The sequence below is a fragment of the Anas acuta genome, chromosome 15 (genome assembly GCF_963932015.1).
Source record: "Anas acuta chromosome 15, bAnaAcu1.1, whole genome shotgun sequence".
In the NCBI taxonomy this organism is placed as follows: Eukaryota; Metazoa; Chordata; class Aves; order Anseriformes; family Anatidae; genus Anas; species Anas acuta.
Window position 1 is genome coordinate 10,695,535 of NC_088993.1, and position 24,708 is coordinate 10,720,242.

Consider the following 24,708-nt stretch of genomic DNA (forward strand, 5'->3'; position numbering starts at 1 on the left):
AACTGAAAATGCAAGGCATATCAAGAAATGTTCTCATAGGACTAAAGCAAAGGAGTGTCACAAAATCAAAGGAGTTCACCACCAACGGGTACAGGAAGAGTTTTAATGAATCTTCATTAATGATTACTTCATACTGAGAATATCTTTCCAAAAATGATAATCCAGGAGCATAAGAAATTGGAAGAGGAACCATTGTAGCACTGCAGTGTTGTAGCAAGGTAGTGGCCCTAATGAAGAAACTGCTCTGATGAAGCCGCTGCTACAGCTGTGTGAGGAATTATGAAGACCTGGGAAATATATATAAAAAATAAAAGTAAATATTTATATAATATTTATATGTATCAGGTGGGAGAGGACTGAATGTCATATTTATGTGAAATAGTTTGTTGTTCAAAACCTGTGTAAAATATGTAATAAAGTGTCATTACACGTGTTTGTAAATGAAATATTTTTTTGATGCAGTAATAAATCATAACTGAACCAGCTACTGTTTTTAAGAAGTCTGTGCAAAGGGAGAGGGATGATACATAAGACTGCTGGAGTTCAGCAAGGAGTTACTGCTGCCTCTCCTTGTAAATGAAGCCAAGTCATGCTATCCGTAACCCTGTACCAGCGCTGGTATGCTGCTCGCTCAGTGACTTGCCACTGCAGTGTCAGCAGGCAAACCAAGCACTTGGCCCTGAGAGAGGATCCAACCTCCCTCTTCTCCTTCCTTAAGATTTACATTAGTTGCTTCGTGGCTGGATTATACTACATGAGCTACGTGTGTTGCATGTGTACTATGTGTACATATACAATGTGTATGCCAGACGAATTTTCATGAGGTACCCATCACAAGGATTTTTCTCAGGGACCAACTCTGCTCTGACCAGGGAGTGGCTGCTCCCTCTCTTGCATGCAACATGGATGAGGAGAGCTGGACTTCCCGGGGTGAGTCATGGAAGAGAGTGATGGAAAAGCTCTGCTGTCTGATTATCTCTGCTCTGTATTTATTGTGCCTTTGTATTAATATGTTACAGGATTTTTAAGACCAACAAATTCATGGAAATGTTCTCATTGTATCTTTAAATCCACAGGGTACACAGGAGTGCTAGCAGCATCACTACAATAAAATGTTACTATCTCAAGATAAAACACAGTGAAAGGAAAATGTGAGCAACCGCAATTACCACTGCAGCACATGTGAGCAAAGACTTGGTTTACCTTTTTGTTTGTTTGTTTTGAACAGTAGTTCTCTGTGCAGTGGAAGTAGTAAAGCCTGGGCTCTTACGGGTTTGCATTTAAAGATACAAACTGAGCTCAAACTGTGCGTCTTCCCTTAGCAGGGGCACTCATCAGCCCTCTCCCCTGTACCTGACTACCTATTCTCAGGAAACTTAAAGAAACTCCATATATATGAGACTTTAATCAAACTTGGCTAAGTGGATAAAACCAGTTATGTTCACAATTTATCAATACTGGGGTGCAGCTGACTGTCAGACAAGCAAGCACTGCAGAAGGTGCTGCATCAACCTTCATTGCTTAGAAATGCAGAATAAAACCCGCACGTATAAAGTTACTTTACAGCATGAGCATTTTAACTATATGCGAACATATTTAATTTGCCTTTAAACTCATTGTTTATGAATCTTTCATATATTGCTTTTATTAGACTAATAGCTTAGGTCTGCATCCCATACTACACCACCACTTTTCAGAAGAGAAGTCAGCCAGTTGACTGAAGCCCAGTGAGAAGTGCATTCCAGCATTCCATAGGATCTTTTTTTTTTTTTTTTTTTTTTTTTTTTTTGATCTTCCTCAGCAAGGAGTAACCCAAGAACTCACTGGCTTTGTGGTTGCAAGTCCCTGTGGAGTCCTGCTGCTCTAGTCTTGGAATGTCAAACCTTCTCTGATGTGTTATTTCAGGTAAGATACTTTCTACATCTCTATTACAGCAGTACTGATTAATACTAACTGGCTACATTTAATTTATTTCCCATCATAAAAACTCCAGTGTTTGAAGTTGTAAGACAATTTTTAGTTTCAGTTGGAATAGCCAGCTGTCACATTTCTGCCAGCCTTTACAGAGCCTGTCTAGGCTGGCTATTAGAGTTACTTATGCCCTAACATAATCGCAAGTATGTCTTTAAATGATTAAAATTTAATGTGAACACTCAGACATGGCACGGCTATGATGGAAAAGGTTAGTGTGTTCAGCATTCTTGGTTTGTTGTTCTTTTTGGTTTGGTTTGGTTTGGTTTTCCTTGGAACGGGTAACTCTAAAATTCTGCAGCTCCTGACCCTTTTCACATCCTGCTAGGCACAAGGGACCTTGGACCAAAAACCTGCTGCCAGCTCAGAAGGGCAGGGACCTTAGTGCCTGTTTGCTTATGACTGTGTTTATTCTTTGGGATTTTCTGCTCTTTTGCAGGTGATTCCGATGCTCTGCATCTCTCTGAGCCATGCCCCAGCAATGACTATCCAAACAGCAACTGAGAGATGCTGTTTTTTTCCTGAACAACCCGCTCAACAGGCGTCTCAGTACAGACAGAGCCCCAGCTCCCAGTGGTATGTTTTCCTGGAGTGGTCACAGAAGACACGTGGAGGTAAGAACCGCCGTGGTATACTGCGGGGTCTTGGGGATGCTGTGGGGTCTCAGGGATGCTGTGGGGACCTGGGGATGCTGAGAGGTTTGCAGGATGCTGTGGTATGCTGCGGGGTCTGCAGGATGCTGAGAGATGATCAGTACCCCAGGGAGGCTGTGGGGTCCCAAAGGTGCTGCAAGATGAGCGTGGTGGGATGCAGTGGTGCTGTGGGATTCCCGGGCCCCCAGGGATACTGCGGGAGCCCAGCGATGCTGCGGGACCCCAGGGACCCCGGGAGCCCGTGGGGGGCTGCAGAGGTGAGCACCACAGCCCAGGGCACGGCTCCTGGGTGGTTTTGGGGACCTCTCCGGGGAGCGACCCGCAGCCCCCGCCCTGCCAAGCCTCCAGCGCGGTGGGGCAGCGCCTAACGGCCCCAACGGGGCCCAACCGAGCGGCGCCCCCCGGGGCCGGGCCGTGGCGGGGCCGCCGGCCCCTCCGGGTCGCCCAGGGGAGCAGGAGTTTCCGTGGCACAGCCTTGCCCTCGCCGCCTGCCTGCCCTGGCGAATTTGCAAGTGAGATGCGGAGAACGCCGCCGGGAGCTCGGATGGCTTTTAATGTTTTATCGAGGCACAGCGCGGGGATGGGGTAACGCCGGTAATCAGGACTTGCAGCCTCTGAAATGCGGTGTCTGTCAGTGATGAACCCGTGGCCGTTGCTTGATGAATGGGAAAGAACACCCGTTTTTAAAAAATAAATGATTAGCTACTACTTTTTGACTAATACACTCATAGACCAGTTTGTTTTTTTTTTTTCCTTTTCTGTCTCGTAACAATTACTGTACTTCAGTTCCGACAAAAAGCGAGGGATTTGATAGACTTGTTCGCCAATACGCCTCCTAAAGACAGAAAATGAGTGCTAGGCATTCTTTTTTCCATCTGAAATACTCAATTCCAACCACCTCCAGTAATAAAAACATAGTATATTTTTAATTGACATTCAGCTGCTCCTTAGAATGGGGTTGAAAACATCACTTTTCCCAGATGTCTTTGTAATAAACCAGGGACAAGTAAAAGAAGCATTAAAGTTTTATTTTGTCCTAGAGGAAGTTTTGTTCTGCTGTTTCACTTGGTCTTGTTTGCTTGTTTTTCAAGTATAGAAACTTAAATGCAATTTGTTTAGTGTTTTCCTGACACTCGAGATTTCAAGTCCAGGTAAAACTCTGCATCACATGCGACCCCTAAAGGCCAGCTTTAAGCTACAACACCAGAACGGGAAATATAAATTGGTCCTGCAAGAGAAATCTTTGGAGTCTGGAAATTTTGTAGCTAGTGTTTTGCTTTGTCTTTATCTCTTTTGAACAGGTTGCATTAAAGTAAGACACTGCTGCTGTTGAGTAGAGCTTGTTAACATGAAACTCCCTGGAATTGTCTGCATCCAGGAGCACTATGGAGCAATTTTTACAATGGAGAAGAAATTGGTACATGTGTCTGGTAGTAGAAGACATTATTTCACTGACAGAAAATTTATCCTGACTGGGGGAACAAAACCCTGGCACCAACCTCCTAATGCTACAGTGAAAGGAAATGCTGGAGCACAGAATGAAAAAAATATGAGAGCGGTGGTGACAGGAGGCGGAGGCTATTTTGGATACAAGCTGGGATGTGCTCTTGCCAGCTCAGGAGCTTCTGTTGTTCTGTATGACATAAACAAGCCTATCTGGGAAATTCCTGATGGAGTAGTGTGTATCCAGGTATGATAAAACACATTTTCATAACAGTTAGTTCCATATGCCTTTTCCATAATGTCTTACTAGTTTTCACAGAATCCAAATAGCAAATTGCAAATCATTGCAAATTTCAAGAACTTTTTTAAACTGAATATCCCATATGACTCTTTGTGAGCTGGATTTTAATATGCATCTGAAATAAGGAAAGCAATGAAATCTGTAATGTGTAGCAGAGTACCTGCTTCATCTCCTGTCTCTGAAGGATCAAGTCACTTCCCTCACCTGGACCTTAGTTTATTCACCTGTAAAATGAATAGAACACTTCCATAATTCACAGGGATATTATGAGGCTTAATGAAGGCTTTTAAAGTCCTGTGAGTTCTACATAAGAAATATATAATTATCAGCAAGTACTGAAATGGATCTAATTTTCAGTCCCAGAATATACAGTAGGTACAGTTATATATATAGATTCTTTCTGTACTAACCTACTATATGACAAATGCTAAACTACAGTTTTGATTTCAATTCCAAGTATCTTTTCCTATGTATTACAGGCAGATGTCAGGGATTACGATGCCTTATTTGCAGCCTGTGAAGGGGCTGACTGCGTGTTTCATGTAGCTTCATATGGAATGTCAGGAAGAGAGCAAGTGAGTTCAAATAGTTTTGTACCTTTCTGTGTGACTGCTCACACTGAGGATGAGAGGTTTGATGCTGTAACACTGCGTGTTAGATTTTTTCTCTTCGGATTATCCTGAGAACCTGAATCCATTCCCATGCTGTTTCAGTGAATTGCTCGGTGCAAGCTGATGTGCTAGCTACAAATAGTCTCCTTACAATACTCTTTTCTTGGTTGTGAAATTATTTCCTTACTACTAGAGGCACTAACAGTAGCCAGGGAGGGCATTTGAGTTGGAAATGGCCATGAGAATAGCTGAAATATTGGGAGGACAAAAGGACAGACAAGGGAGGCAGGCTCCCTCCAACTTTTCCTAAACCTTTGAAATGGAACTTGTAAGTGTAAAGTCACTGAAGAATGAAACCTAAACTAAATTATACTTTATATAAGTTTTGGTTGTAACTATTTATTTATATAACTCAATTGTAATAAGTGTTGTATTTGAAGTCTTAATTTTTTACCATTGGTAAGTACAAAAAATACACTTGATGTCAGACTCTGAACGACAATTTTTTATGATTGAAGTTACAATTCATACACCCCTTCTTACCTTATTTAATAAAATTAACTTCAGTAACTGCCTTTGCTGGATAGAATAGCTTATTAAAAGATGTTTGCAACTGGGCAGTGTGTACTCGGAATTGCTTTGGATAGAGCCAACTGGTCAGTGAAGTGCTGCTGAAACATGATAATTAACATATTGTTCCTAGTTGTATAATCATTGGAAATATGAGTTCAGAAGCACCATTATTCTCTTTGCTTCAAGCAAGCTAGTCTGTAAAAATACAAGAAAAATATAAGTGTAGCTTAAAAATGATGATTTGATTTCTGGAAGTCTAAGACAGTCATCTAAATTTTTTTTGTTTAAAAACCAAAGCACTCATTACCTTTATCTGTGAATACTGTGGACACTTGCAACATTAACCTATTGAATTTAAAATGTGTTATTCAAAGATGCACAATTTCTTCATTTTCCTAGTTGCACAGAGAAGAGATTGAAACTGTAAACATTAATGGAACAAGGTTCATCATTGATGGTAGGTATCTAACCTTGCCATTGGGTGTTGGTATAACTTACCAAAATATCATACCACTTAGAAAAAAACTAGTTGGCATACACTATTTTTTACCAAATGCTTCACAGTTTTGGCAGAAACTGAGAAAACAGGGCAATTATTTGTTGTTTTGTTTTGTGTTTTTTTTTTCTTTAATACCTGATTCTGCTATGGGGTATGACATGAGGGCCAGCACTGTAGTTCAACTACTTCAGCTGCTCACAATCATGTTTAACCTGATGGCAGAATCTGTACGCATGTCAGACATTAACAACTTCCACGTGTAGCATTAAACTTTATAGCATTAAACCTCACTGTTGTCCAATAGCTTGTACACAGGTAGTGGGCAGCCCTTTAAACAGAAAGTCTTCTAGCCACCTACCTGATAGGGCTGACAGCCCATCTCAGTAGGCTGGTAGCAGCCATCCCCAAGGCACAATGTTAGTTTACAGTATCCAAATTAGGATACAGCAAATGATTATAAAGCACTTGGTTCTGAACTGATATTTTCTATTTAAATGATATCTTCCATATGCTTTGCATTTTAAATTACCCAATCATGAAATGGATGGATTTGCTGTTCTAAGATTTGACAGTTTCTCAGAAAAGGTGCATTGCCAGTGCATACAGTTTTTTGGTTTTTTTTTCCATATTGTTAAAGTTTCCACTAAACTAATTTACTTTATATATTGCCACAGCCTGCAAACAAAGGAACATCAGCAGATTGATATACACCAGTACAGTAAATGTTGTGTTTGGAGGGCTTCCTATCGAAGATGGCAATGAGGAAACTGTGCCATATTTTCCCATAGAAAAGGTATTTTGGTTGTCTTATTTTCTCAAGTTTCCTTTTTGTTTACTTTCTTTCTGAAAAAGCCTGGAATTTTCATGACCATGTTTTGCCTGATGCCATAATCCAATGCCAAGAAAGAAAAAAAAAATAAAAGCTCTTTATACTCTGTAGATGCTCTTCACAACCTTAACACATCACAGTTTTATATATATTGCAGTACGTATTTATTTTTTTTCTATCAGGCTCTTTATTTTGGAAAATAACTCATACAGTGTCCCACTCACATTAGTGAAATTCCACCTGGACATAGGGATTGTGTTATATCACTTGGTGCCTCTTTGGCCATTTATTATTTATATGATTTGTCTGTTTCTCCCTTACTGAAGATAATTTATACTCAACATAGTGCTGATATAGAAAAGCAGCCTGTTTTTATATGGTTTTATTGCATTTAATTAAAAGTAGTACTTCTGGTTGCTTTGTGTATATGGTTGATTTTTGTGTCTCTCCTCTCTCCATCTGCTAGTTTACAGTCTTTTGAGAAGCAGAGATGGGTAAAGAAAATACTGAAAAATATTTTGATTAATATGTTGAATAATATTTTCTCTGGGAGTGCCACAAGAAAGTGAACTGGAGAGTTCAGACTAATCATGATGCCTTTGAAAAACAAATCCAGATTACGAAGTAGTGATCAATTACCTTCTTGGCAGCATTCAAAGCATACATATATTTATTACTTCTCAAATGGACTGAAATTAATTAATTGGATTTGCATAAGCAAAACTACTTACTTGCCTTTGCAATATGCTTCTATTTTATCCTAAGCCAATACCTAAAAATTTCTGTATTTTTGTGGTGTTTGTTACCATCTGTTAAGTGAGTGGAGAAGCAATGCCTCTCTCTGTCATTTTAAGAATACATACAAACATATTTGCTTTTTCTCTGTAGCATGTTGATCATTATTCCAGAACCAAATCAATTGCAGAACAAATGGTACTAGCAGCTAATGGAACTCCACTAGCAGGTACTTTTGTGTTAGCATAAACTCATACTGGAATTTACACGTCTTTTTCTTGTCCTTTTCTAACATCCTGTATCCAGTATCAGTCCTTAAGTGAACAAGATTGTCCAGCAGTTATGAAATCAAATTACCTACCCCTCTCCCAAACTGAAAGATTATTTCTTAAAAATAACTTTTAATTGTAATCCCCACAGTGTCAACTTAAGACTTTGACATGGCAGCAATAAATTCCGCATCTTAATCAAAAAGACAAAAATAGGTACAAATTAAACTATTACAAGTGTTTAATGTCAATATCCGACTTAAGTAAAACATGAATGCTGATTAAATTGTTCCCCTCCTTCCGTATAGTTATATATTAAAATCTGAATAAGGCACCTGATACTACAGCCTGGAATTATTTATTAGTGCTTTCCAAAGTTTTCCATGTTGAGGAAGCCTCAATACACTTGAATACTTAAACTCACCTATGAGATACTGTAACTGTCATTGCAAAACAAATTAATGTAAAGTGCAACATGATTCCACGTGACCATGTGATACTGAGCTAAATTTAGCTGTAGACAACTTACAGAAAAGCCTTTCTTCACTTGATACTCACAGAGCTATAAAGAGTTTTTAAGTCATTGATGAGCGTTTCACACCAATGGAATTATTCTGTTCAACTAATAAAGTTCTTTTTCCTTATTTCCTCTTTTCCCAGCAGCTCAACACATCAAAGTCACTCTTAATTTTAGAAGGAATATACTGTTCTGCATTTCTCAATGAAATTAGAAGCTTACACTAGTTTACCTGTGAGAAGGATTAAAATGATTCAGTGAGTTTTTAATCAGTCACTGTTCCAAACATCCCGTTTTGATCCTGTGCCATCAGCAGGATTGAGTATTTTGCTTGTTTTCTACTATTGAGAACAGTTATTAGCAGATGATGAACCATTCAACAGATACACTTCAGAAGTGACTGGATTTTCATGATGGTCCTTACTTTCTCTTACCGAAGTTACTAAGTTCTAGTTCTAGTGGGAGCAGGATGTGCCTACTGTTGAGAGCCGTTCAGCTCTATCTTGCACAGCTAGTGAGACAATTTTGTATGGGATTGGTTTCGTTTCACTTTTTTACCAATGACATGCTCACATCAGCAAACTCATCAGCACAGTTGGCACACTCATTGGCTGCTTTGGCACAGAGACAAAGGACTGGTTAGTAAAAGGTTTGGAAATACCTAGTAATTTTTAGGAATTTGACTATGCCAGTGCTTTGAATATTCATAGAATGGTTTGGGTTGGAAGGGATCTTTAAAGTTCATCTATTTTTTCTGAATCCCATCTTGATATTTTGCATGTTCTGATTCTGCCAAGTTAATATTCTACTACTAATTCAGTACCTTTTGGTATGTAGTATTTTTTAAGCTGGTGAGGTTAATTTATTTCAGAGTAAGTTCTGCTACAGCATTCTTTAGTTCATGCAATTGATATTATAATCATTTGAAAGTCACTTAAGGATGGTTTTATCAATTCTTCTAGGAGGTGGAATACTCTATACTTGTGTTCTTCGCCCACCAGGCATCTACGGACCAGAAGAGCAAAGACACCTGCCAAGGCTAGCAGTATGTATTTTAATTTTTAGTCAGCAGAAATTTCTATAATATAGACCAACATCACTTACATGGGTTACAGATTTACTGACCTGCTTATCTGGCAGCAATTTAACAGTTTGATTGTCTGTTGAAAATAACTTTTTTATCAGACAATCTCTTTCATCTGTAAAGAATGCATAGTACATTTAAAAACATATTTTTAATATAAATACATGTAAGTCCAGCTTTACAATGTAATGCTTACTATAATTATAAGATTCAGACCAATCTATGATATTCCGAATGTGTATTTGCATGCAACTTATACCAAGTGGTTTAAAATACTTATGAAAAGAGATACAACAAATATCTTATTTTTCTTGTCTCAGTTATTAACAGCTTTCACTGTCCAAAGAAACAAGTTAAGGTGTCAGATGCACCCTCTAGTACAATATGTTACTAAAGGGCGAACAGCTGAGGAGCTCATGTTTTGCTGTTTTTCACTTGCTGTTTTTTAAATTGTAGGAATAGTACAGTGTTTAGAATATGATCTCTGTAGAGTTATATGAGTCAGTTATTTTAAAGGATCTGCAAAATATAAAGTTATGCACAGCTTTGAGAATAGTTCAAGCTTACCACATAAAAAATATTTTTTCTTTTGTGTCTGAGGTGGGGAATTGTGTTAAAATTAACTGAAATATACTTTATCATCTTCTAAATAAAACCATATTTTAAAATGTCATGTGCCATTTAAGGTAAACCTAAGATGCTTTCTTTAGCCCCTCAAATAAATACTGTCTTTTGTTAATTTCATTTAAAATTCTAAGCTTATTTATTGTGAGCCCAGCGTAAGGTATTGTATTTAACTGTCACATTTTGTAGCTTCTACAACATCCACTAAATAAAAAATGTGACACCTCGTATTACCTTCCATTTTTTTCCCAGGCAAAGCTATTTGTTAGATTTGATCCAATTTTGTGAATACTTTTGAGCCATTCAGAACTACATTTTACCTTTCAATAAAATATTTTACTTATCCTTAGAACAGACTTATTTTTTCTAAATTCGGGACGTATTGTATTCAAAAGATAGGGTTCAGGCAAGATGATAAGTAAGTCTGGAAAAAGACATTGTGTTTATGGACTGAATATAGGCAATAGAAAATTTGCAGTGCTGCTCTTATATCCAATTCAGCCCTGCTACGGAAGCATTATCTACTTGAGATAGACATTAATTTATTTCTGGACACCTGAGACCATGTAATTGGTTTTTGGAGGAAAGGCACACACTAGTCCATTCTGGCAGAATGGCTTCTACCTACCCAGAATAATTTTCTGTTATCTAATGGGGCATATCACACTATTGAGGGATTTTTGGAACAAAATCAATTTTACACATATAAGTGATTTTTTATGAAATCATTTATGTGCTTCTCAGATAAAAGAAACAGAATTATAGGAAAGTGAGGACTAAGGGGGCCCTAAGAGGTTATCTAGTCCTTCTCTCACATGCAAAACCAAATATACCTTGGCTGCTTCTAACAAATATTTGTCTAATCTGTTCTTACACATTCGTTGATGGAGAATCTGATCCCCTGTAGGCAATCTAGATTAGTTCTTAGCTATCAGAAGCATTTCCCTACTAGACAACCTAACTATCTCTTAGAGCAATTTGCTTCCATTGCTTCTTAAACTGTACTTCTTTTGATTCTTTTTAATTGACTCGTATTTTTTCAAAGTATAGACAAACAGTATGTTTACCTGGACAAGACACTTTACATTTTAAAACTCATCTTTCTTTGGTTTCACGTTTGTTTTATGTCTACAGAAGAACATTGAGAGAGGGCTACTTAGCTTCAAGTTTGGGGATCCTTATGCTAAAATGAACTGGGTGCATGCAGAGAATCTTGTACAAGCTCAAATTCTAGCTGCTGAAGCTCTCACCCCTGAGAAGAACTACATAGCTGTAAGTTAGCGATAAAAACACCACAGTTTTCATTTGACAGAGGATCCTACTGCTCTATCCTGTACTACAGTGGCTACTGTAGTAATAGTACTTCACGTTTGTGGTGGTGTCCTTTAGCTTGTGCTGTCTTTATTTTTATTGACAAACGTGCCATGAATAATTTGGGCTGTGGCAGCACTGGCTTTGCAGTTTGTTAGGAGATGGAATATTCAATTCTTCAAGAACATCTCCACCTTTGCATTTTCATATTTGGCATTTGTGGAATATGAGCAAAGAATATTTGATATTGGAAATGAAATTGGATATTCAGGCAAATTTATCCCTGTTTCCCCACATATAGGTCCAGGCTTAATATTCTAAGCTGCAATAATCAATTCTTCCTATACCGTACATAAATAAAAGCTGTCAGCACATTTCATTTACGTACATTGATTTTAGAAGCAGTTGCAACCATTTTCCTCCTTGTAAACACATTTTTTATCTGACCTAGAAGCACTACCCTTAAAAGCACATTGGAAAGATTAGAAAAGATTTTGCATAATTTTTAAGCTATTTATAAGGAGTGAAGTCAACACATATGAAGTATTATTTTTACTAACCTCTCTCTTCTTTACCTCTTTAACAGAGTGGTCAGGTGTATTTCATTAATGACGGTGAAAAATTCAACCTTTTTGAATGGTTAACTCCACTCGTACGTACAATATATGATTTATCTCCAAATATATTAACTTATTTGACTACATAAAACTCTGGCTTTTGTGTGCATATGATGTATTTGGTATGTTTCCTTTCGGTGTCAGAGTTCTGCTATGAATGTGTGTTTAGTTCCTGCTTGAAGTTCAGTTTGATTAATGCTCTAACAAAGCCTACCTAAAATATTACATAAAAGCAACTGTCTTTACTGAGATGAAAGGACCATCTAAGCCAGTATCCTCATTATAACAGCCATTATCCTAATTTCTTGGGCATTCAGATGTTAACAGTGGCTGTTTTAACATGGACAAAAAAAAAAAAAAAAAAAAAAAAAAAAAAAAAACTAATTATTAATCTGTAAGATAAAATATTTTCAAAAGATCATTTTGCTGTTAATGATGGGCTCAAAACTATAAATATGTCTCAAGGTTATATAAGGTGTCAGCCTACTATGACATTTAGGTCAATTATTATAATCCAGTTTTTATACTTTTTTAAGACTGCCACTTGAAAATTACATAGTGTCTTCAAGTGACATTTAACTAGAATACCCTAGAAAATGAAAACAAATACTAATAGCAATTATTAACTTTTCTGTTTTATTAGTAAATGCTTCCATAAATATTTTTGGACTGAAACTTTAAAATTTGTTTGAGGTTTCTGTTTTTATTTTTTTTTCACTTTTTTTTTTTTTTAATCTCTTTCAGTTTGAACGTTTAGGTTGTAGTAAGCCCTGGATACGTATTCCTACTTCCTTGGTTTATATATCAGGTAAAAATACTTTATCAACATTTCTCTCTCCTGCCCAGAGCACCACTGCTCCAAATTACAATGTTGTTTGTTTTTTTTCTTAATGTGACTACAATTTTAATTTTCATGTATAAAATATGCTGCGACCTCATCTAGCGTGCATCAGTGAAGTTCAGCTCTATGCAGTGTGTTAAAACGAGAATGATCTGTTATTTAAGTGCTGTTAAAATAGCAGGGTTTTTGTTTTGTAAGACTTACTAAATGTATAAGTTTTTGAATTAAATGGTATAAATGTAAAACATTGAATGTAATAATCAATGACTTCATGAAATATGTTAAAGAGGATCTGCTCTGCCCGCAGGGGTTAATTTATTGTACTCCTGTACCCCATGCTCCCCCAAAATCAAAACCCAAATGGAAGAAAAGAAGAATCCAATCCAGAATAGTTTGTTTTTCTCATGTTTTTATGAAGTCTGAAGATCTTTATACTAGGTCTGTCACCAACCCTCCAAACCCTTTTTACACAATCACCCTAAGACAGGCTGATTAAAGATTCAACTCCTTGTAAGCAAGTAGTCCTGTTGATGTTAGTAATGGTTTCTTGAGCTGTTAGACATGTGATTTCCTTTTGCTGTTGAGATAGACCAAAATCATAATGGCACAGCAACTTATTATTCTTACCTCAAGTAGAAATCTTTTGTTATGCAGCCATGATAATGGAGTATCTTCATCTGATGCTGAAACCATTTGTTGAACTGTCCCCCCTGCTGACCAGAAATGAGGTAAAGTTGTTGTTTGTGAGCTCCCCTTATTCCCACAGGATGCATACACACCATGTGAATACTGAGGCACAATTTGAGATTAAGTCTGCAGGAAGTAAAATCCACCCAGTACATCTTCTGCTTCCAGATTCCAGGGCAAATGTATGCATCAGGTACATTTTAGGCAATTATTTTATACTCATCACCGTATTTTTTGAGAAGATAAGAGCATAGGCTTGCAATTTGGGAGAGGCTGCTTCATCAGTTCCTTCCTTCCAAGGCCCAACATCCTGTATGGCTTTTGCTGGTCAGTCGGGACCTATCTTTGAAGATCTTTAGGCTCCTAAGAGATGGCTTTTACCTGCATCCTTAGATAAACAAGTGTGCAGAACAGTTTTTGTGGATGTTTTCAAGAGTAGAATATTGTGCTTTGCAGCCTTCCCTGCCTCTTAGGGCTTTCAAAACTTCTCTTGAGTGAACAATAGTAAAGACAATGTGACATTTCAATAGGATTTTGATATGTGTATATATATACATATATATATAAAATGTATGTATTTTTTTAATTTTACATTTCCTCTAACTGGGTCTTTGTTACCATTTACAGACTTTGTTTGAACTTCCTGTGTATTCATACCTTTGTATGTTGACTCTTTTGCCCTACAGGTGCAGAATATTTCCGTAACTCATACATTTCGAATAGACAAGGCACGGAATCAGCTAGGGTACAGCCCAGAGAAGTTTGTGTTTGCTGATTCTGTGGACCATTACATTAAAACAAGACCAGAGGCCCAGAATGATCACATCTTCCTCAAAGTCTTGCTTTTGTTAATTGTTAGCTTAAGTTTGATCTTTCTTTCTCTGAGATTTGACGACCTTTCAGTTTTGCATTTTTTTAAGGAAACAAAACACTGACATGCATAAACTGCACATACTCAGTCACAGTACTGCTACCCATGGATCATCTCGATCTCCACAATACGTACTGCCCCCAATGCAATAAGCAGGCAGTTATTTTAGATCCTACAAAAATAATAATTGTAGCCTGTAAGTAGCTGTACTTAAGAAATTAAAATACTGTAAACAATTATGGCCAAAGATCATCACTGAAACACAATGGAGTCAAGACTGTTGAATCTATGTATTTCACACCAAAAATCTTCTCAATTTTAATGCTGAAGTGCATGAGGACCTGCAAAAGGAACAGAAACTTCAACCAGTCTTCAATGCTTCACCAATGAAGAAAAATGGCTAAAATATGGAGGAAGGCTGACTACAGCTGCTGCCACGCTCATTACCTTAGGGAACTGAGGAACACACAAAGGGACCAACAATGAGAACATATTACTGTAAATAACACAAGCCAGCTGAACAGGGGAAGTTCACACTGTGTGAATTTATTTCGTGAATTAGCTGTATCACTGTACATGAAGGAAAATAAAAGCGCACTTGAAACTCTGCTGAACTTGGTGCTGTGCCTCTGTGAACACTGCTGCAGACCTTGCCATCCTGCTGTGGGGTGCAGGGACCAGCTGCAGGACCTGCTGGGAGGGCAAAAGCCTATCAGATACTTGCAGGTGTGGGTTTTCATGAGTCAAAACCGTGCGCATTTTAGTTAAAAGTTATTAATTATTCTACGTTAGATAATTTATGTTGCTGTAAAGGAATCTGCCACTAAGGGTTGCGCTAATCCTTGTACTCCTTCCTTTACCTCCTTTACTGCGATAGCTATACAACAGAGTTTAGTCACTTAGCAGCTACACTTTAGGCACAACTACAGTTTTGCAGGTAATGTGTAATGGACAGCAGTTGTACCGAGCAAATCCCTGTAGCTGCGAAAATGAACAACGTGCTTCTCGAGCTACCACGCAGCTGAAGTGTGCCTTCACCACAGCAGGGCTGGGGAGGGCTCTGCTGCCACCTGCCTCTCCTGCTGCCCGTTTTGTCCCAGGGCAGCGCCTTTTCTGCACCTTCCCACCTGTAGCGCTGGGGAAAAGAGGCAAAAGCAGAGGCAGGAGGCGTAAGGAGACCTGAGGAGCGCAGGCTGCGGGGCACGGCCGGGCGGGAGGAGCAGGCAGCACCTCGCCATTCCCCACTCTTGGGAGGCCGGGGGCCGCACGGGGGGCGGTCGCTGTCCCCGCAGCTTTCTGCCCCCAGACTGCAGGGGCTGCCCGCCCGCCCCAGGCGTCGCCAAGCCGCGAAAAGGAGCCACCGCCGCGGCGGGGCCAAAACTTCTTGGCAGCGGTGGGATTCGAACCCACGCCATCGAAATGACTGGAGCCTAAATCCAGCGCCTTAGACCACTCGGCCACGCTACCGCCTGCGTGCTCAGTCGCCCGCCGGGCCTCTTTCAGCGGGGCGGCGCCGCCATTTTCCCCCCCACAGCTCCTCATTCCACCCGCCTCTGCCCCGAGCTACCGCGGCGCCCCCCGGAGCCCCCGCCCGGTGCCCGCTCCCCTCCCCACTCTTCCCCTCCCCGGGGATCTCCACAGTACCGCCCCCAGGCGCTCCGGCGCTGCCATCGCCGGCTCGGGGCCGCGGGGGGCGGCGCCACCGCCCGCCCCCCGTCCCCGCTGCAGGCCCGGCGACTGGAGGGGGCGGCCCGGCCCGCACCCGGCAGGTGGCGCCGCTTCCTCGCCGGCACCCGGCGGCTGCAGACGTGGCCCCGGAGCCGCCCGCCCTGAGACCTGAGTTGGCGGATGGAGGGCGGGAGGCGGGCGGGCTGCGGCGGTGTGGGAGCCCCGGGGCACAGCTGGGAGCAGCGGGCCCGGTGCTGCGCACCCCGGGTAGCTGCTTCGCGGCTGGGGGCAGCGCGGCCTCTGAGGCAGCAGGGGAGGGAGGTACGGGCGGTGTTTCACCTGGATCATCAGGTGGGCGCAGAACAACATTGCTCTGAAAGTGTTTGGGAGCTGCTGTTCACTGAAATGGCAGCTTCTGAACAGAACCGTGTTAAGGGTGTATTATGAAACATCCCAACAGAAAATTAAGCCCAGAGGATGTAGCGTTTGTGGGCTAATTTTAATATAGGCTTTGCTTTCATGTTTCATCATTTTTTTTTTGTCATCACTGATTGTTTGCTATAGAGAAGAGGAGCCCTAGACTTAAACCTGGAAAGCAGTGCAGCCTGGCCCCAGGGTATCAGAGACGGTTTATTTAAAATTATGAAAAACCTGTAGATTAAGCTAGTGTAACCCAACTATCTTCCTAGCCTAGCAGAACACTCTTCATGCAGCTGTACAGCATAGTACAGCCATACACCACTGGGTCCCAAAATGATGTTCTGTATTTAAAATTTAGTGTTGAGAGACAGTTATTGCTGTGACTTGTTCAGTTGTGCTCATACATCACATCAGTAAGCAGTATTTGGCTGTTATCAGTGCCCTACAGCAGCAGCTGGCGACCTTTTTTAAACCATTACCGCACATTTTCATGTAGTGGGAATACAGCATCTGGCCTCAGCCAGGCCTTCACAATTAATCTGGTGAGCCCACCCTCCTCCCAGCCCAGCGCAGTGCTCGCGGGATGTGGCATAAAACAGCTCAGGCTACTCTCTGCTTTATGTCCTTGCACAAATCTGCACCCACAGCACAGCACTGGAGACCATTTCCAGAACTGCAGGTGCTCCCAAACAGCTGACAGTGTTGCTGCAGACACCTGCTGCTTCTTCCAGTCCCTGCATTAAGCTGTGGTTTAATTGATGTAAGTAATTTGGGTGGTGGGTAGTGCCTGGCAGAGAGTCAGGGAATCTGCTGTGCGTGTTGCTGATGAAATAACAGCAGTTTTCCTCCTGAAGGTGATCTTGGCTGCCAGGCCCACCAAGAAGCAGTGGCTGTGCATTCCTGCTGCCTGGGATGCCACCACAGGCTGTTGGTCTGTTGCAATGAGCATGCTGACATTGGCTGGTCTTGGTTTTGTAGCCTCCCCTTGTTTTTGTAGTGTTATTTGCTAAATAGCAAGTGTTTTAGCTATTTGCTAAATAGCACTGATGAGGATTATTTACATGAATACAAGATTCAACAAGAGTGAAAGCCTCTTAGAGGGTTGCCAAGGAATACAATTGAGCCAGAACCTATTTATGTTAATTTCCGTATAACCCATGAAAGGAAGAGTCTTGTTTAAAATCTCCCCAAATTCTGGCTTGAGGAAAAGTTTAGCCATGGACATTTTCAACCCAGAAAGTGAATGCTTTAGCAAAGAAACTTTGAGGAGGTTTGAGGTCTTTGGATTTTGAAATCTGGAGTGTAATTGTGTTATTTCTTATAGGGAAATTGCATGCTGTGCTATTTGACTTGACCCTATGTGTGTGGAGCCCCCACAGCAGCTCCCCTGAGGGACTTGGCATTGGGGGGGCCAGCCCTCTGTTCCGTGGAATCCACCTTTTGGCTCCAAAGCTCTGAGGAAACTGAAATGAAGGGAACGGGGAAGCCGCTCCTGTCACCAGCTGTGGCGGTTCCTGGTCAAGCGCTGGTTCCCAGCACAGCTGCCTTCCCTCCTGCTCCCTTCAGGCTCAGGATCCCCCTGCCTCTACCACCTAACGGTGCCAATCTGGGATTTCTCATCTATTTCTCATAATTTTCTCATCATTTCTCCTCAGTTTTTCATCATTTTTATCACAAAAACAAACAAACAAAAAAGCCATCTGGTAGACTTCTCCCGTCAGTTTGGCTGCGGATCCTTCTGGGCAGAGGCGGGAGGGCACCGTGTGGCGCTGAGGCGGAGCGGGCGGGCGGGCGGCTCCTGTCAGCGAGGGGCGGCCCCGCTTCCCGCCTCCCGCCTGCCCTCACAGGGCGGCTGCGCGGGGCCGGGCGGCGGTGGGGTGGCACCGGGAGCGCTCCGGGATTGCTCCGAGCCGAGCGGGGCTGCGGGTCTCGGTGGGTGCTTTTGTGGGCCGGGTGAGGCGGAGCGGGCGGTTTGAGGGAGCGAGAGCAGCCGGCGTTAGGAAAGGAGCAGCTTCGTGGCCGGGTGGAGTCGTTACAAGGTGAGTGCTAGCGTCGCGGTGGCCTGGAAGCGGTAGTCCGGTATCTTCGTGTCTTCGTCCCTTCCTTTTCGCCTGGGGACAGCAGTTTTGTCGCGATACGCCCCCAGGGAGCTCTGCGGGGTGGGCTTCGGGGGTCCGGCCGCCTCAGCGTGCGGCTGGCAAACGGCTTGGGGCGCTGAGCGCTGCTCACGGGAAACAGCGTTAATAGGTCGTTGCTCGGTGTGTTTGAAGCGGAGAACTGAAAGCCAAGTGAAATAACAAAGCTGTTGATGGAAATGTTGATGGTAATTGGCAAGTTCCCTTCCTGTCCTTTTGTGTTCCAGTGTTTTGGCTGGCCTCACAGTAGCGTTGGCTCGTGTGCTTGGCAGGAGCCTGGGCTGCAGTCAGGAGTCACCTCAGCGCCAACAACCCCTTGGGTGCTGGGAGCTGTGGTGTGCCTCAGGGGCCTGAGTCTCGAGCTTTGCACTCTGAACTGCTGCATGTGAACTTGCCCCCTCGCTTGGTGAATTTTGCACCATTGCTGTCCAAGACTTTGATGCAATGCCTTGTCCCAGCTGGGCTCACAGCTGGATGCAGGCTGCAGCACCGCCTGTGCAGCGGTCACACTGGAAGGCCCTGGAGCAGGGGCTCCTCGTTAGGAGGTCTGTGATTGGTGACACCAGGTTTGTCAAAGGTACCTGGTGAGTTGAGCCATCTTTTAAAAAGAAAATAATCTTGTTTTTCTTATTGGAGCTCTTACCTTGACTCGCTGAACCTGTTTTCTTGTTGGTGCGCAGTGCAGGTGGCAGTAGGCGTTCGGTTCACAGGGATCAGGGACGTGCTTTGGAAGTGCAGCAGTTCTGTGATGTGTTGCAGGACACTAACGTACCAGTGGGGTTGTTCTGGAACGCGTTGCATGGCTTTGTCTGTGGTTCCTAATGATCAACAACAACCATTCTGTGTAAGGTGTGCAGCTTTTAGAGTTGCTTAGGTTAAATTTCAAATTGGTAATTTAAAATAATGTTAATCTAAAAATAGCAATTTCTCTTTCCAAAAAGCCTGCCTGTTGCTGTTACAGGTATCCTGCTTGGTGGCTGTAGCTGATGTGGTGTTAAACCAAAAGAACTTGGTATTATACCTAGGAGAGGGGATGGATATTCTTGCTTTAATGCTGACCCTACAAAAGAAGTTTGGAGTCCCTCTGTCCACGAGCAGCCTCTGTTCCCCTGCCTTGTGCTAAAGCAGTGCAGAGGACTGTGTCTGAGCTGGGACAGCCCCTAAGAAATAGCTGGGGATGCTCCAGTCCTCCCTTATTTTGTGACTAGAGTCTTCCCATCCTGCACCTCTTCAGTATGAGTTAAAGCAGGTTTCCATGCTGAGGCTGCTGTGGTGTCTTGCTCAAGGGCCCTGCCAAACCAGCAGCATTTCATAGCAACAGACACCGTACAAAAATAAGCAGCGTATTACCAGCACTGTGATGTGAAATCTCCCCTCTGGTTATGTTTGCATACGCACTATGTTTGACAACATAACATATTGTCCTTGCAACTCACCTTCCCCTGCTAGTAGTGTGGCTCTTGAATATAATGTCAAGAGAAAAACACTTCAGACATGCATTGGAAAAGCCCAGAATTAATACAGACATGAACTGATCTAAAAATTGACTATATTTAAATTTTCTGCATTTTTAATTGCATAGGACAAGGTTAATTTTAAAAAATGGGACACGTTTTTGAAATAGAGTGGAGTTGGTGGTTTAAATTGCAGGTTAGGTGTGCTAATGCAGGTTTGTGGGCTAGGCTCAGTGCGGTGTGATTGTTGCTTAGCCCAAGGAAAGCTTCTGTCACGGATATTAGGGACTAAACGATCAAAGCATAGCAGCAATAGCAACGGGAGTTCCTAGATAGCATGGCTTTATGCCGTAAGGCAGCAGCACAGAATATGAGCCTTGGAATGAAGTGCAGGCATTTTTGTAGGGCTTCTGAACAAATAAACTGTGAGATGTAGAGCAGTGCTTGTGTAGTTAAGGTTTGGTTATGGAATTCTGTTTTAAAGAGCATGTTACATGAGGACAATTTGTAGTAAACACACTTCCAAAGTAAACATGAGTCCTTTACAAGAAACATGGTTCCAAGGAAAACTGAGAGGTTTTTATCAACGCTGTTAGTTTTAAATACACAATGATTTCTGCAATGATGTTCCACTTACGCAGCAAGTCACTAAAATCGTGAATGCTTGCAACCTCTGCTGTGTGAAACAGCATTCCTCTTGCTGCTGCCCCTCACACACTGAAGGTCTGTCTGGTGGTTCTGCTGCTGTGTGTTTGACTGCAGTAGTAGAAACGAGTGCAGGACAGCAGCTGAGAGGCACTATGCTTGTCTAGGACAGCAGTACAGCCTGGAGTCAGTCTGGTGCCTGAAGCATGGTTTTACATCTGTTTGTGCATGCTGGCAACCACACGCCTTGCTCTCCAGTATCTGGTGGCCTCTGGTAAGACAGTCACAGTGAAAATGGTAGGGGCAACTGAGGATGCCTTCCCCTTCTGTAATAGGCTACCGCCTCATTCCATAAATGACTGCTCTCACATGGTCTTTGCAAGAAAGATTGTAAGAGTGCTCCAGAGCTAGTTCAGTGCAAAGCCAGCTGAGTTCAGACCTTTAGCAGTGGCTTGCTGAACCTGGTGCTGCCCGAGGCAGATGGAGTGCTAAGCTGCAGGAGTGCTGCCTCTGTCAGAACAGCAGTAACCAGCCCTGCATGGTGCTGGGGGAGGCTCCGTACACTCAGTCATCGCTTCTGCCGCAACCATCTGTCAGCAGCTGTTCTGTAAAGCCTGCAGCTATGAATGCTGCTGGGAAGTTGTACGTATCTGGTACAGTTTCCTCGAGATGGAGGAGCAGAGAGCTGAGGAACAGCAGTGAAACTAAGCTGAAAACCTTGTTCTGCCGTTGTCCTTCATAGGCTAGCTGTGTGGAAATCCCTGATGGAGCTGGTTGGGTGAGGTTACCCTGGAATGAAGACACTTAGAAGTGTCTGCTTTGAGTTGTGTGCTATTGCACAGCCAAGGTAGAGTCACAGAGCATGTGGGTTGGCAGGGACCTTAGAGACTGTCTGGTTCCAACCCCTGCCACAGGCAGGGACACCTCCCACCGGACCAGGTTGCTCAAAGCCCCATCCAGCCTGGCCTTAGACTTCCAGGGCTAAATTTTCAAAACACTAACTAACCCTTTACTTGGTGAGTGCATGCATTTTCAGAGCATCCAGGTAGACTTCCATCTCTTCCAAGGACTGTGATTATTCCTGCCTCATTTCTCTGGCTTGTAACATACACATATTTGTTAGGCCGGTGTCTGCAGGAAGGCTGAGACTTGCTTAGTACTGGGAGCTGATCAAGTGCAATATGTGGGAAGCTCAGGTCCATGTAGTTGTCATAGATCCAGGGACAAAGGTTTTTAGTTTATATATTGTGTGAAACGAACCAAGATATGCTGCTTTGTGTAGTTTATTTTTGCCTTCTAATGAAGAACAAAACAGGCAGACCTGACAGTAATATGCTCCCAGCATCCATCTGAAGCACCAGCAAATATTTGTTTAAGCGCAGCTAAATCTGTGTGAAGATCTGGATGATTATTGCATTCATCTAATCCTGTCCTGCTTTTCAAGCAGCACAGCGATGTGATTAATTATAGCTAAAAGGAGGAGAAAATCCTTGCTATATAGGAGGCTGAGGAAATATTCCCTTTAATCTGAGTAGCTGTAGAACCTTGTGCCTGTGCTGCCAGTTATTGATTCCTTCACAGAGAATGATGCCCTTAAGCCCTGACAGTAGTTTAAGGACCATGATGTGGTTTGTAAATCTGCTTTGTTATTTTTCTGGAGCAGGATGCCTGGTAAAATCAAGCAGTAGCCCAGCCCTCCTGAGAGGGTGTTGCCCGCAGCTTGCTGCGGGATGTGTGGAAGGGGCTGTGCTGGGGTGGTGCCCGTGGGCCTCCTGTACAGGCACTGCATTCTGGTGAGTTTGAGGGAGCTGGGGTCAGACTGTGCTTGCTGCCAGTTCTGTTCTGGTCACGTTTGCTGGTAGAGCTGAGCAGTGGCTGGCTGATAATGTACCAGGAAACTGTGGAGTGACCTGGGAAGCTCCATGCAGGGTATGGCTGAGGGAATCAGCTGTATGGTGTACTCTTGCTAAAAGAAACAACTGGCAGAAGTGCATGCCACAGAGGTACTTCCACTTCAGTCTGTTTATTCTCCTTACTGTGGCCTGAGCTGCTGATGTGGCTGGGTCGTTGTTACAGACAGCCACCAGCTTTGGCAAGGCAGGGGTTATCCCCGGGGGACATCAGGAAGTGCCTCTGAAACCTGGAGGGAGAGAAGAGTGTTTGAGAAAATATGAAAAACTTACGGGTGTAAAGTCTTCCCTACCAGCAATTAGAAAACCATGTAAGTAGGGGCAGATCGATGTTCCGTGTGGGTCTCTTTGCTCTTTACTTTGCAGCAGCTGGTGTTAGATGAACTGTGGCCTTGCTGCAATCTGGCTGTTCGTGCTTTCCTCGATAGCTAGACACCTCTGTAGGTGGGGGCTTGAGCATGAGCAGGCTTGGCAGGAAAACCACAAAAGTTTGAAGGAAAAAGGGGCGCTTGAAGACCCTCCTGTGCCTCCCCAACAGTGCCTTCCCGTCTCCTCCAGACTTCCAGCAGGGAAGCGGGGTCACCCCTGCTGCCCCAGGGCTTCAAGTGGCAAAGGATGGAAGCCTCTTTGTGTTGACATGGCTGGTAATATGCGAAAGAATGGGGCTGCCGGGGTTTATTTCTGTTTGACTTCTGCTGAATCATCACCACTTCTTGGGCGGAGGCTGCTGGGAACATTCCCATGATGAGATGGCTGCTGGTGGAACCTGAGCTCCAGGAAAAACACTCCCTTGACTCGCCTGTTTTTTATAATACGTCTGTCACCTGTGGGCTGTACAGCACTGGTGTTCTGTCTCGCTGGAAGTGGTGTAGGTGATTGGACAAGCTGTGGTGAGATGGGCACTTCTGCAGAGCTGCTGTTCTGGCACCAACCTGGAACTCCCCATGTTTGTTTTTTTTTTTTAACCCAACATCATTTACTCTGATGTGTCAAAAAGCCTCAGTGAAATACATACCTAAAACATCACCTTCTGGGTTTAGAAATAGTTGAGCAGGTTTTAATAAAAACTCAGGACCTGCCTGCATTATATGGCTAATATTTTTTTTTTTTAACTGTTATTTTGCTTAGTTAATTTTGGACCTAGGAGCCAGAAGAAGGTAAACCTTACCTATTCTGTTCTCTTGCAATCGAGGAAGCTACTAAAAAGTTGAAATAGCTGAGCTTCTAACCTCTTTTGTTAATCATGAGAACCACTAACTGGGGACAATATTTTTTCATTTCAGCTCCATGTGATGGAAATAGAGCAGTTGTAATTTTAGCTGGTGCCTGACCTGTGTGAAGCAGATGCTGAGTTGGATTATGGGAATTGACTGTCGGCTGGTTCCCAGCCCCAGCAGTGGTGGATTGTGCTCTCCCTGCAGAGTCTTTAAAAGTCTGAAATCCAGCGTGCTTCAAATTGTCTTCTGTTCCACTGGCTGCAGTTACCTGGGTTGTTGAAATAATGCAAATCATTAGAAGAAAATAACCCATGTGGGTTATAGCCTCCTTGGAGAGAAATGGGCTTATATTGCAGTAGGGAGCTGTAGAAGCATTTGGAGCAGGGGGAAGCTATCACACAGTTAGGGCAAATTTAAGTTGGTGGGAGGACATCTTAAGCCTTCAAAATGTGGTGTTTTTTTTTTTTGTTTGTTTGTTTGTTTTTTTGCCATATACCAATTGCTATAGATTATAGAAGCATCTGGATTTAGCTGAACCTTTTAAATAAAGCAAATATAGCGGGACCTGTTCTTGTCAACTTCCCTAAATAAATTACTGCTTTCCTTTTATCCTTTTCTACCCATACCATCATTTGGAAGCCCTTATTTTGGTAACGATTGTTGCAAGTGAATGGAGAAGTGCATATAAGGATTGCTGTGATGGGAGCACTTAGAAGACTGGCAAATCTTCATTAAATTCAGCAGGCAGGAAAAACGGGCAGGCAGGAATCTCATGAAGTTTAGTAAAGGGAAGTGCGAAGTCCTGCCTCTGGAGGAAACCATG

At 42.6% G+C, this 24,708-nt stretch overlaps 2 protein-coding genes and 1 non-coding gene across 5 annotated transcripts in view; 2 read left to right on the forward strand and 1 right to left on the reverse strand.

Moving 5' to 3' along the window:
• Nucleotides 1-2,447: 2,447 nt before the first annotated feature.
• LOC137864767 (putative short-chain dehydrogenase/reductase family 42E member 2) lies at nt 2,448-15,350 on the forward strand. Its single transcript, XM_068699249.1, has 12 exons — nt 2,448-2,585; nt 3,926-4,314; nt 4,848-4,943; nt 5,952-6,009; nt 6,726-6,844; nt 7,769-7,844; nt 9,364-9,446; nt 11,244-11,381; nt 12,007-12,072; nt 12,782-12,845; nt 13,533-13,606; nt 14,252-15,350. Exons 2-12 carry the CDS (start codon nt 3,973-3,975, stop codon nt 14,498-14,500), a joined length of 1,365 nt encoding a protein of 454 aa, XP_068555350.1. The 5' UTR covers nt 2,448-2,585; nt 3,926-3,972; the 3' UTR covers nt 14,501-15,350.
• Nucleotides 15,351-15,821: 471 nt separating this feature from the next.
• On the reverse strand, nt 15,822-15,903 carry TRNAL-UAG (transfer RNA leucine (anticodon UAG)). Its single transcript has one exon. It is a non-coding gene; the product is annotated as a tRNA-Leu (tRNA).
• Nucleotides 15,904-18,354: 2,451 nt separating this feature from the next.
• The window catches only part of EEF2K (eukaryotic elongation factor 2 kinase), a 30,885-nt gene continuing 24,531 nt past the window's right edge, over nt 18,355-24,708 (forward strand). For 2 of the 3 annotated variants that reach the window (XM_068698857.1, XM_068698858.1), the window contains exon 1: nt 18,356-18,563. The gene's annotated coding sequence lies outside the window, so the exon portion shown is untranslated. Of the gene's footprint in view, nt 18,564-24,708 lie in introns of all 3 variants that reach the window. The other variant, XM_068698859.1, reaches the window with a different exon arrangement.

Coding starts and splice junctions, on each gene's coding strand:
- LOC137864767 (XM_068699249.1), top strand. CDS start 3,973: ATGAAACTCCCTGGAATTGTCTGCATCCAGGAGCACTATGGAGCAATT. Junction 11,382..12,006: donor CTGAGAAGAACTACATAGCT/GTAAGTTAGCGA, acceptor CCTCTTTAACAG/AGTGGTCAGGTGTATTTCAT. Junction 12,846..13,532: donor TTCCTTGGTTTATATATCAG/GTAAAAATACTT, acceptor TTTGTTATGCAG/CCATGATAATGGAGTATCTT.